A 15,525-nucleotide genomic window follows, 5' to 3' on the forward strand; every position below is an offset into this window, starting at 1 on the left:
GAGATGATGGGAGTAGGCCTTGGCGATGTAGTGATACATCACCCAGGACTAGAAGTGGTGGCTGCTTCACCCAGCGGTATATTGTGGGTGAAACTGCCTCTGCTGAGTCCATCTGCCACTAGCACCCAGCACATGAAGGAGAGACAAGCTGTGGTGGTTTCACGCAAAATATACCACCGCCTCTGGTCCTCATACCACTGAGAGAGGAACAAGCTGCATTGGCCAGGGCTGATGTAGCTGGTTTCTCCCTCAGCTGCCCGCAGGGGCAGGTGGCACCTTTAAACTTATCCGTTCAGGGGCATGCAGCTCCTGCTCCTCAACGGAGCCCCACTTGGCCTCTGGCTTGTGCCAGCTGGAGGCAGGGTCCGTTGCACTTGAGGGAGCCCTGAAGATGGAGCCTGTCAGGTTCCATCAGTAGGGCTTCCTCTGTCTCTCTCCCAGGAGAAAGACACAGCTTGTCTGCCCCTGACGCCGGCAAAGGCGGAGGGAGCCCTGCCCACAGCTGGTGCGAGTTGGAGGCAGGGTGGGGGCTCCTTTAAACATGTCCATTCAAGGGTGTGTGGCTGCCTGCTCTTCAACAAAGACGTCAGCCGGGGGCAGGAGCCCGTTCGCCCCTGGGGTGAAACTGCCTCAGCTCCCATGGTGAGAGCTGAAGCAGTTTCAGCCCACGCCTCACGGGCTGGGGCCAATGCAGCTTGTTTCAACGTTGCAGTGTTTTGCCAGAGTGTGATGTTCGGTCTGGTGATACATTGCAATGTTGAAAACCTAACATCACCCATCTTAACAACCACCTGGAGACCACCAGCTTGCAGAAGGTTGGCATGAAAAACCAACTTAATATTCTAAAGCTAGGCTACTAAGTAATCAACGTTAGAGTCATTTCATAGTATTTAACAGGGGAGGGTGAATTCCCTTAAACTTTGCTACTCTCGCTAGACTTTTCTCCCACAAGGATAATTATATTCTTAAATTTAAAGAATAATCATCAATAAGTAGGGTTGGCTCCAGACATGTTCCTCCACAAGTGGGAAAAAACCCCTTCTGTTCATTGGCCTTTGAGCCAATGGCAGGAGGGACACGATTTGCACCAGTTCTATTTCACACCCTTAGCATCCTGTGAGCAGAAAATCACCCACAGGGAGTCTTAAACAATACCCCCTTGGGTTGAATCTAATATATTTTATGAAAACAAATGTAGCTCATCAGCAAAGATTATTTTCTTATCCCATGAGGACCCATGCAATAACAATTACTCATCTCTGTTCTATTTTGCAGCATTTTGCAATTTTACTATAGCTGAGGGTTAGAATGACTTATTATAGAGGAGAGAAAACCTGTTGCCAAAGAGGTCAGGAAAGGCAACAATTTCACCTGCCTACACTGGGAAACAGTGACCTAGAATTGAGGTGGGGAACCTCTGGCCCTCCAGCTGTTGCTAGACTAGCTCCTGTCATCCACAACCAACATGGCTAATGATCAAAGCCTTGGGGAGGCCTGGGGGTCCTGCCACCAAGAGGGCTACAGGATCCACATGCTTGAACTAGAGGAGTCCCTGTTTAAAAATTCAGCTTGTGCACAGATCAAAATTTTAACATGGTGAAATATTTTAATTGCACACAAAAATAAGACCTTTTACACTAACTGCAAATGAAGCCAGTCTCCCCCCCCCCCAATCCATAAGTCTGTATAAATACATAGGAATGTACACTAAAGCATGGGGGCGGGGGGAGTTCTGGCTGACTTTTGGTAGGGTTTAACATAATGCAGTTCCCTTTGTAATTTGCTACAGTTCATGCTCAGCATAATTGTTCCAAATGAGACAACAGGAAAAAATACATTAGAAAGACATTGCACACAACAAAGCATATTTGCTGATAAAATAATAATAATCTAACTTACATGGATGTTTTTAACACGCTGCCAAAGCCATCTGAAGACTAGCAGGATAAAATTCTGCAGGACAGTAGTTAAAGCAAGCAGTTAGTATAATTTATTGCCACAGTTGAGTTGTGCTAGTCAACCTCTTAAGATTCAAGCAGGGGAATGAATCCACCCCATTGTCTTCTTAAAAGTTGGAGCCTGGTGGTATGAGGTGGTTATTCCATGGTGTGCTAGAGAGCACATTACTTGTGCCAGTCAGAAGGCAGTATTCCCATGGACTTTTGGTGCAGACTGAACAGCATCGTCTGATAAAGTTACAGAAGAAACATCTTCACTTAGAGCAAGGGGTGACCACCATTCGGCACTTCAGAGTCTGTTGGACTCCTATAAGCTGCAGCCAGAATGGGTGATAGAGATGGGGAGGAGCTGGTGTCCAGCAGCATCAGGAAGACCACAGATTAGTTACCCCCGATCCTGATTTTTTTAGAGGATCTACTATTTTTATATGCAAGTATCCACACCATTGCCAGAAAACCCAGTAGGCACATGTGAAACACGGCAGAGTGTGAGACCTGTGTTTAGTAAACAAACTGTGAGTCTCAACTAAAAAGACCTTTTTTTGGGTGGTGTTAAGACAGATGAAATTTGTGGATTTTGGGAGGTTCTCATATTTGAAAAGTGGAAGTCTGGTCTTTTTTTGTACTTTCTGACTTTGGGTCTTTAAAATGCAGTTAATATCTATCTATAAGCTAGAAAATTACAAAACTGGTGTAGTTAAATGCAAAAAAGAGAGAGAAAGAAATTGTAACAATACTGTTATGAGATTCTATGATCTGGTTGCGTGGCAATATGAAGAGACAGGAAAAGTTTGAAAGCTGCCACCATACCTGCTCTACTGAATTCATCTCTACCCTGTGGGATACAAAATGGTTAAATAGAAAACAGATCGCCACACTTCATTTTGTCATTCATGCACCATCCACAAACCTAGCCTTTTGGGTTGCTGTTGGTATTTACAGTATCCAGTTTCACCTAGTATCAATACAATTTTATGGCAACGACTGCAGTTTTCAAACGGGAAAAGCGATTTTTGAACACAGAAATGGACCTGTTGTGCTTCTTCTGAATCACTGCTCTGCCTCATCTGTTCACCCACTAAGACATGTCTTGAATGAGGGTCTGATTCACATGCTGCGTTTCAGCCATTTTTAATATATTTTAAAATAATCTTCCTCTGTGTATGTATACCATGCCACAAAGCCAAAGGATTTTTTTTTAACTTTAGTTACTGAAATGCAAAAAATTATATCATAATGAGCCACGGGAGACCTGCATATTATAAGTAATCACTTCCCAGGAACATTTGTCCAGTCTGTTCATTTAAATGAGAGAGAGCCTTATTCACTATGTGAATTTAAGAAATCCATAAAGAATTGGGGGGGGGGGGAGGCCTTTCACTAAAAGACCCACACCCTTTAAAAGTAGAGCACTACCACCATGCCAATATATCATAAAATATTTAGAAATGGGTCCTGAAATGTATGTTTGGGTTAAAAGTAGGTCCTGGCTCTGAAAAAGTTCAAAGATACCTGCGCTAGAACAGTATTGTTACCAATACCAGTATGCATTTCTATTTTATTTTTCATGCTGTTAATTTTGCTGGTGTTTTAAAACAAAGTATTTTCAAAACATTATTTTCAAAGCTTGATAGCAACTATAATATAACAGCATCAAAAATAGACCTGATTTCTATTTCTATAGTTGTTCTTGGGTACTTACCACCTTGGTGGTGACCACCTTAAAGAGCAGTGAGAGCAGATGCAGTGCCTTGCTGAAGTCACTGGACTGGTTAAGGATCAAGTGGGCTTACTGTAACACTGCTAAGAAACTACAGCCAGATCTCATGCTGAAAGTGTGCTTGAAGTCTATGCACATCTAGTTGGAGTACAGTACTTCTTTTGGTGCAAAAGCCAGTGTTGGTTTTTAAAAACAACAACAAATAAGTGGGAGCTTGATTTTGTTAAGAATGTGTAACTAAAAGTCTTGGTAAACAGAAATTTACCATGTGTGTATCCCCGTAACTCAGTATTTGAGTATATGCAAAAGGTTTCTCACATTTCTAAACATAATTATTATTGTTTTACTGTGGGAAAGATGGTCCTTCTAAGACCCTGGAGAACTGCTGCTGGGTAGAGTTATCAGCAGAGAGCTAGATGGACCAGTGGTCTGACTCTTAAGAGCGCTTCCTATGTTCATAAATTCCACCAAAGTGAATGAATCCTAACTCTCAGATGACAGTACTTGGACTTCAGGGCTCAGCTTTCGCTTTAGTGATATAAATAATGACTTGGGCAGTGCATCTGGCAAGAGCCACAGAGACATATGGCCCTCACCCAAGAGCCCATGTTTATTTGAAATGGTTGTCCTGCCATGGACACCATTTGAGAGCCATCCTCCCTGCCAGAAGTATGGTTCACAACTACCTTGGTTGCTTCTGCACCACCAATAACTAATCCAGCAGTTGGGGCCTCCCGACAGTGTGAAGATCCTATTGCTCACTGCTCTGCTATTTGCTTTAGTGGCACAGCATTCACAGTATCTTCAAAAGAAAGCAAACCAAAGTAGACTACAAGTCAAAGTGCACTTCCAATGCAGTTCTTCAAATTGAATGCTCCTATTCTCCTTCAGCCAAATTAAAATGGAAAAGGCACAGCATTGCTCCCTTTGAATTCTTCAGCGCAATGTACTGCCTGAAGCTACTCAGCAGGAGCAGTGACTGTGCCATTTGAGTTCCAGTGACTGAGGAGTTGGGTGTTGAACGGTTCACAGCAGGATTAATGCACCACAAGTGCCTCATCTTTGGACTGAACCAGAGCTTTATGAAAGAAGAAGAAAGATACAGTCAAGGCTATACTTCAAATCTGCTTCACATCCTACTCTGACTAATGTACTTTAAGGCCTGTATCAGGCGTGGCTAATGTATGACCTTCCAGATGTTTGGACTTCAATTCCCATCATCCCCAGCCAGCACGGCCAGTAGTCAGGAATGGCATGAGTTGGGTTACAGCTGACTGGAGGATCTCAGGTTAGCCTAGCCACCCCTGACTTAGATAGAAAACAAATACAATACAAAAACAAAAAGCTGAAAGAAGTAGGTATGCACAACTTAAGGAAAGGGATGAGGGTGGTGATGGATATTAATATTACAGTTTTCAAGTGCTTAAAGGGGGTTTGGGGTAAAGGGGAATAATTGATCATTCAATTCCTTACAACAGGGAAGGAGGTTTAAGTTAAATATATTAGCAGCAAACAGCTTAAATCTTAGTGCAGTGCAGTTACTTGGTAGAGGCTATTTTTAAAAAGTTTAGTAGGCACTAACAACCCTGTTTTAGGGCACAGATTTGATTATCTGCTTGATAGCTTTCAACTAACTTGAAATGTTGGAATGTTCATTAATTATTCTTCTCTGAAGGTGTCAAAGTCCTGGGAAGAATTAACTTGGTTATACATAGAAAGGTAGGGTGGTATCCAGTTTCACCAGCACAATGAGACTTCCTCTCCTCTCCCCACACCCCCTCAAAATCTACTCTGTAGAATCCTCCAACTCCCTGGAGCAGATTTTTATACTGTAGGGGGAGGCAAAGTTACGTTGCGTAAGTGGAGGCCTGCTGCGCTAGCAGAATAGCAGCACTGGATGCGACCCTTAATGGCAACTGCTTCTTCTGTCCAATTGTTATGAGTGTCCTGGTTGGAACATGCCAAACAAATGTCTAAAGATTTGTTTAGATTTGTGGGGACTCTTGAAATGTTTATGTCAGCAAATTCTCCTGGTCTCTAAACCACCCCCCCCACCCCCAAATAGCCATTCTGCTTCTGAGTGAGGAAGTAGGGATTCCTTAACTGCTTATTACCAAAGCCACTTCTGGGAACCATTCAAGAATATGAACATGCAGAACTTGGAAGGGAAAGTAGATGGAACTAATTATTGTTGCAGCTTGTCTGCAATCTGACACCCATCCCCTTTGCATCTTCCAACCATTACACTTACTTGAAATGGGCTTGGACTGAATTGGCTGGCCTAAACAGTATCACAAAGCACTTTTGGGCCTATTTACTAATCACATTTCTCCTGTGAAAACGCAACCATGTCTTGAAATAATAACAATCTACAGGAGCTGCTTGAACTAGGGTTTTGTAGAAAATTTTAAAAGAACTTAATCCATCCACTCAGTCACAGTAGGAAACACAATGATAAGAATCGCAGGAAAGTGCTGAATGCATTTATAATCCGTTTCAAGAGAGTTGAAAGTCCAAGTTGACCGAAAGTCCTTGTTTTCCCTATTTTACATGTGCAAATTACACCAGGAGCTGCTCCATGGCAGGTTGGCTTTCATCATACCACCCTGTAATTAATTGTACAAGCGAAATACCTGGAGTTATTTCTGTGCCTACGCATAGCCCCTCTCAGAGTCTGCGCTTTCCCATGCTAGATCTCAGCATTAATACACCTTCCACAGAATCCCCAGGACAATCAATCATTCTTTGCCAGAGAAGTTGCTCCTCCCCTTGAGAATCCATCCAGTCAACTTCTTTGCCGTTACTGAAACCTGGAAATTGCAAAACATGGCAAAGGTCAGCGCATTTGCCACCATCGGAGAAATATACTGATTTTTCTTTAAAAAATATGCCCAATGTATTCTGTTCTATAGCCTCTGAAATCCATGTTTCCTTTTCATGTAGGGGAAAAACAAAACCCATATCTATTAAAGAATGTAGTTAGATTAAGTCTAAAGGAAGAGAAAAGTAAAAAAACAAACCCCAAACTAGTTACTTTTAAAATAAATTTAATGGATATGAAAATGGAGCAGGTGCATTTTAAGGATGAAGTGCTCCATGTCTTGAATTCCCACTTTTTAAATTAATGGTAAAAACAACAAATGAGCTTTAAACAACGAATGAAATGTGTGCTTCACCTTCACGCCCCAAAGCACTGCATCATTTAAAAAAATAGTATCATATTAAATTATACTTGGGGCCTGTAATAGAACCAGTAAGCCTGGTGGGATAAAGTCTTTAAGTCCACTTAAAGGTTGGAAGAGAAGGGCAGGCAGAGTTCTTGGGGAGGGGAAAGCTGACACACACTAGAAATGAAAACAACAAAAACCTGTTGATTCCTCCGTGCCCTTTTGACGTCTGTCCAAATAGTTCCCCACCCACCAAAAGGAGGCAAGAGACGTCGCCTGTCTAATCAAATCACTACTCTTACCTCCTCCACGACTCAGGCGAACGCCTCCCAGGAAGATATTACTGGCAAGGGACTCTTTGTCCCAGACAGTGAGTTCTACGCAGACGTTCTGTATATCTCTAGGATTCAAGCCACTAAAAGTGAAAGTATGGTTCCAGTGGGGATTCACGGTCTTTTTTATTACTTGGGTTTTGTGCTTAGATGCCTTGTTGTTGTCAGGAAGCAGGTACCTAAGGGAGAGAAAAGAGTTAGACAGCAGTTAAGACGTTACGGGTTTGGTTTTCATGATACAAGCAATCTAAATGACGAGAGAATCACTACAGTGGTACCTCCAGTTACAAACTTAATTTGTTCTGGAGGTCGAACCCGATCGTAACATGAGGCACACTTTTGCTAATGGCGCCTCTCACTGCCGCGTTGCCAGTGCGCAACTTCCGCTTGTATCCCGGGGCAAAGTTTGCAACCAGGAGCATCTACTTCCGGGTTAGCGGAGCTCGTAACCCGAAACGCTCACAAGGAGGGCGGTACGTAACACGAGGTTCCACTGTAATTTAAATGACCAGGTTTTAATGAGTGTAGGTTTAGGAGCTGGTTCCTGAGCATTCTTTTTTCCTCCTCCACCCCCATCCTCTTTCCCTTGTGTAGATATGAAGTCAGGACTTATCTTTGGGTAGTAGTCAACTAAGTTCTACTCAGAGTACAGTGGTACCTTGGTTTGCAACCATTTTGGATTACAACCACATCAAACCCAGAAGTGTGTGTTGCTTTTTTTGGATTTTTTGGGGGGAGGCCCCATTGGCGAAAGCATGCCTTGGGTTACAACCTGTTTTGGTTTACAACTGGACCTCCAGAACAGATTATGGTTGTAAACCAAGGTACCACTGTAGATGCAATGAAACCAATGAATATGATTCAAGTTAGGTCCATTAGCTTCAACGGGTCTGCTCAGAATAAAAGTTAAATTCTACCCAGGCCATCTAGCCCAAGTGACAATAAAAAGGAAATTGTTAAATTGCTGAGCTTTTATCAAAAATATGCAACATTAATAAAACCATACTCATTAGTAGAGGTTTGGAAAGAAGTCAGTGCAACACCAGGGGGTAAAACAGTGGGACATCAGCATCAGTAATTGGTAACTGAACAGGAAGCAAGGGTAAGAGCAAATGCAGAGTTCTCATATGATGTAAGCAGTGGGTTCCTCCAAATATCCATTTTGTACCCCATGTCATCCACTGCAAATGGAAGTATGACATCAGCCCTACCCCAAATTATTCAGAGTGTTAGTCACAATGGTGTTTCCCCAATGTATGATGTGACCAATCAATGATTTCTCTACGTAAAGTATTGAAAAGCAGCAGGAAGGACGTCAAGGAGCAAGACTTGTGTTTATTCCACACACAGACACACACACAGAGAAATTAAAAGTATATTGTTGAATAAAAATGTCAGATTCTATGCAGAAACATCCAACATCCACAGACATGCTAAGGAGAGGGGGGGAAATACCCTTTCACAAACGTGTCAGAAGTGCCTCCTGACTTCACAGCTGTTAAGTTCTTGGCTTCCTTGATGACAACTTCTAATATGCCTCCTGGCGGCAGTTGTGGATTTGCCTTCTTTTCCTTCTTAGAGTTTTTCTTTCCTATATTAAAAATAAACCAATGGGGTAAAACCTCTTTACCCAGCTTAAAGAATATGTGTATAAACACTTCAGTATTTTAGATAACCCACTGCCATCCCAGATTAGAAACTTCACACTTATCCCTATGGCTCACCCAAACAACCATATTAGCCTGCCTAAGCAGAAAATAACTTGCACACCATGCATTCATATTTCTCATCTAAAAGTCTTACTTAATAACTTATCTCTCAGCATTACATACATCAAGACAAATCTTTGTTCATCCTTCCATCTCCTGCATTAGGTCTTAAATCTGAATAAAAAGACCTACGGACCCAAACATGCCTAGATAAATATGATGCAGTTTATCAAATAAACCAAGTAGCCATATTTAGCTTCTATTAAAGTAAATTAGCAGGTGTCATTGACAAGGTAAATGTGTCTACAAGTGTGATATCTCACATTTAAAGGATTGATAATAAAGGGATGGACAAAGATAATCAAGAGCACTAGATCTCTGCCCTGACCAAACTGCATGACAGATTATTCTTCAATTAATAGGCCATAAGCATTTATGGGGTGGTGGTGAACTGGAGCAAAACCAGGATATAATAATGTGGGTTGCACCTCTTGACTGCATGAATATAGAAGCAGATCATGTAAAAAAAAGAAAAAATGCATATTTTGCCCCTTTATAGAGAAGGTGATACCTGTCTCCTACAGACATGTTTAGCATGTGTCTGTAGTATTCTATGTACTGTACAATGAAAATACTAAGCCTCCTTAGCCAAGAAGAGCCAAAAATCAAATTGTAACAAAAGGCTGAGGAATTGACAGCTAACAATCAGTTACACTCGTTTAGGAAAGCTGACACACCCTACTTGCTCCCAAAGGTTTATTGTTGGGACTCAGTACTTCAGAAAATTAAAAACGTGTAGCTAGAAATTCCTTCAGAGATTGGCAAGTAATTGAACAGTAGGTAATTCCATATTCTACAGCCTAGCAGTTTTATGTCTGCACAAGATGACAAATTTCAAATCATCCAGAGAACGCTGGGTGCTCCCATCTATATTTACCTTGAATTTCTCCTAGGGGAAGTGTTAAATTCCTTTCAGGGGGGATGTACCGTAAGACAACTATCAACTCTCCTTTGTACTGAAGACCTGTATCAGCTACAACTTCCATCTGAAAAGGTGAAGCAAAACAGAAGTAATTGGAATCTTCCTTCCCTGTTTGTGCTACATGCGCGTGGTAAGCAGAAGAAAGTACATGCAAATGGAGGAAAGTAATACTTCCTGAACCTAATACAGAGCTGGTCAGATCTAAATAACCAGGGACCCATTAAGCTGCTGAGAGAAGGACAAATTGTTCTGGAAGAGCTGTAGAAAAGGTAGCTCATGAAATCTTCTGTGCTCAATCTTGCAGTGATAGCATGGTTCACATAGCTCCTTGCAACAACTGAACCTTACTAGATAGGCCTAAAGTTCATCTAAGTTGTCTCTGATTATGGTTAGTTCCATGCATGAAAAGTGTGTAAAACTGCACGCTGCAGAGAAAGTTGAGGAGGGGGTAGACTTTCCCACAATCTTTCATAATATGGCCTGAGGTCATTCAGTGAAGTTGAATGATTGAAGATTCAGGACAGACAAAAATGGAGTACTTCTTTACACAGCACATAATTAAACTATACTGACCCTCTACTGGTACAGGGTGCAATGGTGGCCTCCAATTTGGCTATCTCAAGAGTTAGCCTTATCTTCCATGTCTATCAATCACTTAGCCATGAAGGCTACATTCCACCTCTAGGGTCAGAGTGCTATGGCACTTATGTCCTGCTTGTGGGCTTTTTGAGCACATCTGGTTGGCCACTGTAGGCAACAAGGTGCTGGTCTAGAGCAGTGTTTCCCAACCGGTGTTCCGCGGCACACTAGTGTGCCGCGAGACGTTGCCTGGTGTGCCGCGGGAAAAATTAAAAAATTCGAAAGATATCCGGAGAGGCGGCCTTCAGGCGAGTTTTAATTTTAATTTTCCTTCTCCCACTTAATGCCCCACGCTCGCCCGAGCAGCTTGCAGTCCTCGGTAACCACGGCGACCCGAGGGAGGGGAGGGAACAGGGAAGTCGAGGGCGGCGGCGAGCCGCGATGACGTCAGTGGGCCGCGCCGCCTCGCCCTGGCACGGTGTGAGAGCCCCGGCTAGTGGCGCGAGCTTCAGAATAAGTGGGATCCGCGTGCGCGACACCGAGATCGCGGGTAAGGAGCTCAGCCCTGGGCAGGAGGAAGCGGGGCCGCGCGTGCGGGCCACATCCCCACAGAGAGCGAGCCTCCCCCGGCCCACCACTCCGGGCAGGTCCACTCGCATGAGGGGGCGGTGATGGCGACGGCTGGCAGCTTGCCTGCAATGCCATCCCTCGAGCAGGCGAGGAGCCCGGAGGCTACCAGATGCGAGTCCTCTTTCCCACCCTGCTCGGGAGTCCAGAGCACTTGGTCGCATTCAGGATCTAGAGTGGGGAAGCGGGGCTTGTGTCTGGGCTGGACACATTGGGCTGCCTGTGCCGCTCGACCTGCGGGGAGAAATCAGGGTGGGAGTCACGACCGTGAGGCAGGGCTGCCAAGTGTGGCAGAAGAGGACACGGCCGTCGCACCTGTCCTTAGGTAGGAGCTTCTTCCGTGTCGACCTGCTGCCCTAAAGTCTTGGCTTTTTTCTTGGCTTTTTGGCGGTTGGCACAGAAGGAAGGCAAGGGGGAGGGGGAAAATTGAAACTTACACTTTCGTGCGTCCCTCCCGGCGTGACGCTGCGCGCTGACGTCACGGGGCTGTAATGGTGGTGTGCCTCGAGATTTTTTTCATGAAACAAGTGTGCCTTTGCCCAAAAAAGGTTGGGAAACACTGGTCTAGAGGGTCCTTTAATCTCACCCAACAATACTACTCTTATCTTCTTACAAAGTAGTAGATAAAGAGAATGAGCTTATATTGCAGATATTTCAGGTCCTTCATTTCCATGGCCTGCTGTTTGCAAGAAATTGGTTTCCACTGAGGAGGTAAGCTTGAACTGTGATTCATAAAGCACCTTTTGTTGCTGCAAACTCACCTACGTGAAATCTAGAAACCATCTTCAGTTTAAGCCAATTGGCATTCCTCACCTTGGGCTGAAGCATGAACCATTCATCAGCTTGATGTTCAAAGTTCCAGGAGTCCAAGGGTATCTCCACTTCTCCTAGAAAGCTGTTATGCCCAAATCTGTCATAATGCCAGACAGAAAGCTGCAAGGTCCGAGTCTCAAGCTGTGTATGGCTGATGACATACTAAGAAGCCAAAAGAAGATTACAGGAGTGTAACAGAAGCCTTAGGAGTTTTAAATTCAGGAAGGTGCCAGCAGTTTATTTCAGCGAAGTGAAAAAAGCCCCTCTGCTAGGGCAGACCAAATCAATCAGAGGAGGTTCTTAATAGGAAGAGATCTATAAAATGCAATTGTTCTCTTACAAGCCTTTTCTTTCTTGCTGCTGCCAGTTTGTATTATTTCTCGTATTATTTCATTATCAAACAGTAACTACCACTGATGGAGCTTCTTAAAATACCCCTTTCAACTCCCCCCCCCCCCATATAGCAATGAATGTAGATGCTGGAAACAATTAACCTTTCCCCTTTGTCCACTATTTAAAAAAGGAAGGAGAACTGACAGATACTACTGAACTCTCTAGAAATCTAGTTACTTTAACTTCTGCACTGGCTTCACATTTTCATGGTTTCTTCAGATCATGAAACCAGATTCTCCCCCCCCCCCCTTTTAAACAAAAGTCTGAAGATATCAGAGGACACCAGGAGACTCTAGGGAGTTATATGATTAGAAAGCAACCAAGAGCAGGCATGATCTAGCCAAAAGCAATAAACTAGGAAGAGAAATATACTTATTCATGAAAGTGTCACAAAGAAATATGCTAGGAAATTGAACTTCTGCTCTTAACTTCCATGCTAGGTTTTTGACTTAGCACTAATCCAAAACACCCATTGCAAATCTTGCAGGGAAAGAATGGAGAAACTTGTCCATATTTGACAGTGCACTGTCAGACATGTAAAAATATGACAGTATCATATTATTATTATAAGGTGGTATATAAATAATTTTATAAATAAATACATAAATAAGAAGAGAAATTCCCTTTCTAAAAGTTCCACTACTCTTCTCACAAAACCCCTAAGGGAACTGTTTTAACTCAAAACGAAAACAATTTTCATTGCTACTCAAAGTATCCAATCCATCACATGATCAAAAAGGGAACATGGAGATTTTCAGTGGCTCTCAGTTCTCACCTTCAGTGTTTCATTGAACTCAGGGTTAGTGCTATTGCTTTTAATTTTTGTCTTCCGTTTGCTTTGACGAGACTTGTCCGGCAATAAGTATGCTTTGACATAGCTGTAGATTGGGAAGTAAATCATTAACAGAATCCAGTAAGTGCTATAATGCTACACACACTGACAAGAAACTCTTACGGCATGACTATAATTCCAAACCACAAGCCAAGTTGCTTGTGATGCATGAGAAAGGTCTGTATGTTTATTCACCCAGTCATGCATAACAATTTAGGCCTAGCTCTCACTGAGATAGTAAGTCTGTGTTCAGGCAGCAGTACTTCTGACTGAAAGTGATGGCTCACATGACTGAATACAAAATAAATCCTCCATGCATAAAATGAGCATATCAAGAAGCGTTCTAGACTACTCTGCTCCCTGACATGCCAATTTTACATACGGATAGATATGTGGAATAACAAGCAGCCTCAAGAGTCCCCACTTGCAGTCTGAACAGTACAGCTCAGATACAGTTATATCCCACCCCACTCAGTTAGTACCAGTGCTTTTTTTCTAAAAAAAAATATGTTTAGGGGTACTCTCATTTTGACTGAAGAAAATCACCAGGAAAGGAAATGAAGCCACCATCAGATTCACAAAATGTTTAGGGGTATGCGTACCCCTGTGTCCCCCCAGAAAAAAAACACTGGTTGGTACTATGCCCTAAGCTCCCAACTGATCTTAAATGCCATGAAAATTGCAAACAACTTCATCCTTTCTTCATATCCTGGCTAACCATAATTTAAACGAATCACAGCTCCCGAAAGTTGATTATTGTAGACAACTGCTAGCTGAAAAGCAGAAGCACATGTTTCTAAACTCCTCATGGATGTGAGGGGGCGGGGAGTGCATGTACAACATTCACCACGGTTCATTCAGGTAGTGGGAAATTATGGCTTCCCAGTTCATATGAACTCAGCCGGAGCCTTGTCTCACTTTGACTGCAGATTTGAGAATGTTAGACTAGGAAAGACCACTGCTTTTCTCCAGTTTGCAGCTCACCTCCCCACCTCTTACATCAATCTCCCAGTATCAGTATATCAGATGCGCTGAGGTTTGGATAAGATAAAAGTGAGACTTCTGCTTTTCTCACCTTCTGCAAAACACTGAGAACCTGTGCAAGACTACTGGGTGCCCTCCTTGCCAGGTGGCCATCCTAAGCAACTGGCTATTATGTTTTCTTACATGCTGTCTCACAAGTAAATATGACTGAATCACAAGACTATGTAAAAGGTTCTTCTTTGCTTACGGATCTGTTTTCTGCTTCTTTTCATCTGCTATGGCCAAGTTCCTGCATTTTTTTACCAAGATGTTGAGGGCTCCTGTTTTATAGCTGTAGTTAATTTGGAGACAAATTTCACCACTGATCTTCACGTTGCCATAGTCCCCTGTTTCACTATACACACTTGTCATACTATTGATGCTGGTCTGAAAAAAGAGGTGAGAGAGAAATAGTCCATCAGGCTGAGTCACATCTTTAAAAGCCGTATCTTGAACGGTACTCATTCTGCAAAAATTGCTTCTCTCCTATATTCATGGAAGATCTGACTAAGAACTAGAATAATCAAATTTGGCATCTTACTACAGAGTGACTTACATGATAAACAGCATTGTGCTCTATGTTCATAATGCATTTCAATATAGGAAATGTTTTTTCTTTCCAATATAACTGAGATTGTTGGGAAAACAGCTACTCAAATGTTATTTGATACATATATAGCCTGTCTTTCCTTCAAGAACCTCAAAGTCGCTTACACAGTTCTTATAACTGCTCCCTTTTATCCTCACAACCATGAGGTGAGGTAGGTTAGGCTGAGGTTGTGGCCCAAGGTGAGCTCATGGGTGAGTGGACAGCTCCTTAGTCCTCACTTTACTACACAAGAAGTTCAAAAGTGAATAAAACCAGTGGCCTCAGGGCCAGTTCAGATTTTTATTCCATGCAAATACACCTGACCTGGTGCATGGGATCCTTCTGTGTTGATGCAAATTACTTGGAAGTGCCAGCACTCACTGAAAAGTGCTGATTCAGCTGCTACCTCACCTGTTTTGCTGCAAGTCTTAAGACCACTCAATAAGGAAAAACCAGCAAGCATATGAATTGGCATTCATGGAGTACTCAGTTCCAGGTCTTCAAGAACTGAGTTTATGTTTGTGATTTGAGCATAACAGGAGACAACAGCCAACTTCTTTCCACTCATATATTAATGCAATATGAAAGGTAAAAGCTAAAGTACTCCTGGACGGTTAAGTCCAGTCAAAGGCGACTCTGGGGTTGCGCACTCAACTCGCTTTCAGGCCAAGGGAGCTGGCGTTTGTCCACAGACAGCTTTCCGGGTCATGTGACCAGCATGACAAAACCTCTTCTGGCACAACGGAACACCGTGACGGAAACCAGAGCGCATGGAAACACCATTTACCTTCCTGCCACAGC

At 43.0% G+C, this 15,525-nt stretch overlaps 1 protein-coding gene across 5 annotated transcripts in view; it reads right to left on the reverse strand.

Annotated features, from left to right (window-relative positions):
* Positions 1 to 3,869: 3,869 nt before the first annotated feature.
* Positions 3,870 to 15,525, reverse strand: part of SYTL5 (synaptotagmin like 5) — a 65,619-nt gene continuing 53,963 nt past the window's right edge. For all 5 annotated transcript variants that reach the window (XM_028727389.2, XM_028727390.2, XM_028727391.2 and 2 more), the window contains 7 exons: positions 14,344 to 14,522; positions 13,056 to 13,158; positions 11,888 to 12,049; positions 9,824 to 9,932; positions 8,633 to 8,768; positions 7,148 to 7,356; positions 3,870 to 6,488 (listed from right to left, as the gene is read on the reverse strand). In XM_028727389.2, coding sequence (XP_028583222.2) covers positions 6,346 to 6,488; positions 7,148 to 7,356; positions 8,633 to 8,768; positions 9,824 to 9,932; positions 11,888 to 12,049; positions 13,056 to 13,158; positions 14,344 to 14,522 — 1,041 coding nt within the window. In that variant the 3' untranslated portion in view covers positions 3,870 to 6,345. The remainder of the gene's footprint in view (positions 6,489 to 7,147; positions 7,357 to 8,632; positions 8,769 to 9,823; positions 9,933 to 11,887; positions 12,050 to 13,055; positions 13,159 to 14,343; positions 14,523 to 15,525) is intronic.

The sequence above is a fragment of the Podarcis muralis genome, chromosome 4 (assembly GCF_964188315.1).
Source record: "Podarcis muralis chromosome 4, rPodMur119.hap1.1, whole genome shotgun sequence".
Taxonomy (NCBI): Eukaryota; Metazoa; Chordata; class Lepidosauria; order Squamata; family Lacertidae; genus Podarcis; species Podarcis muralis.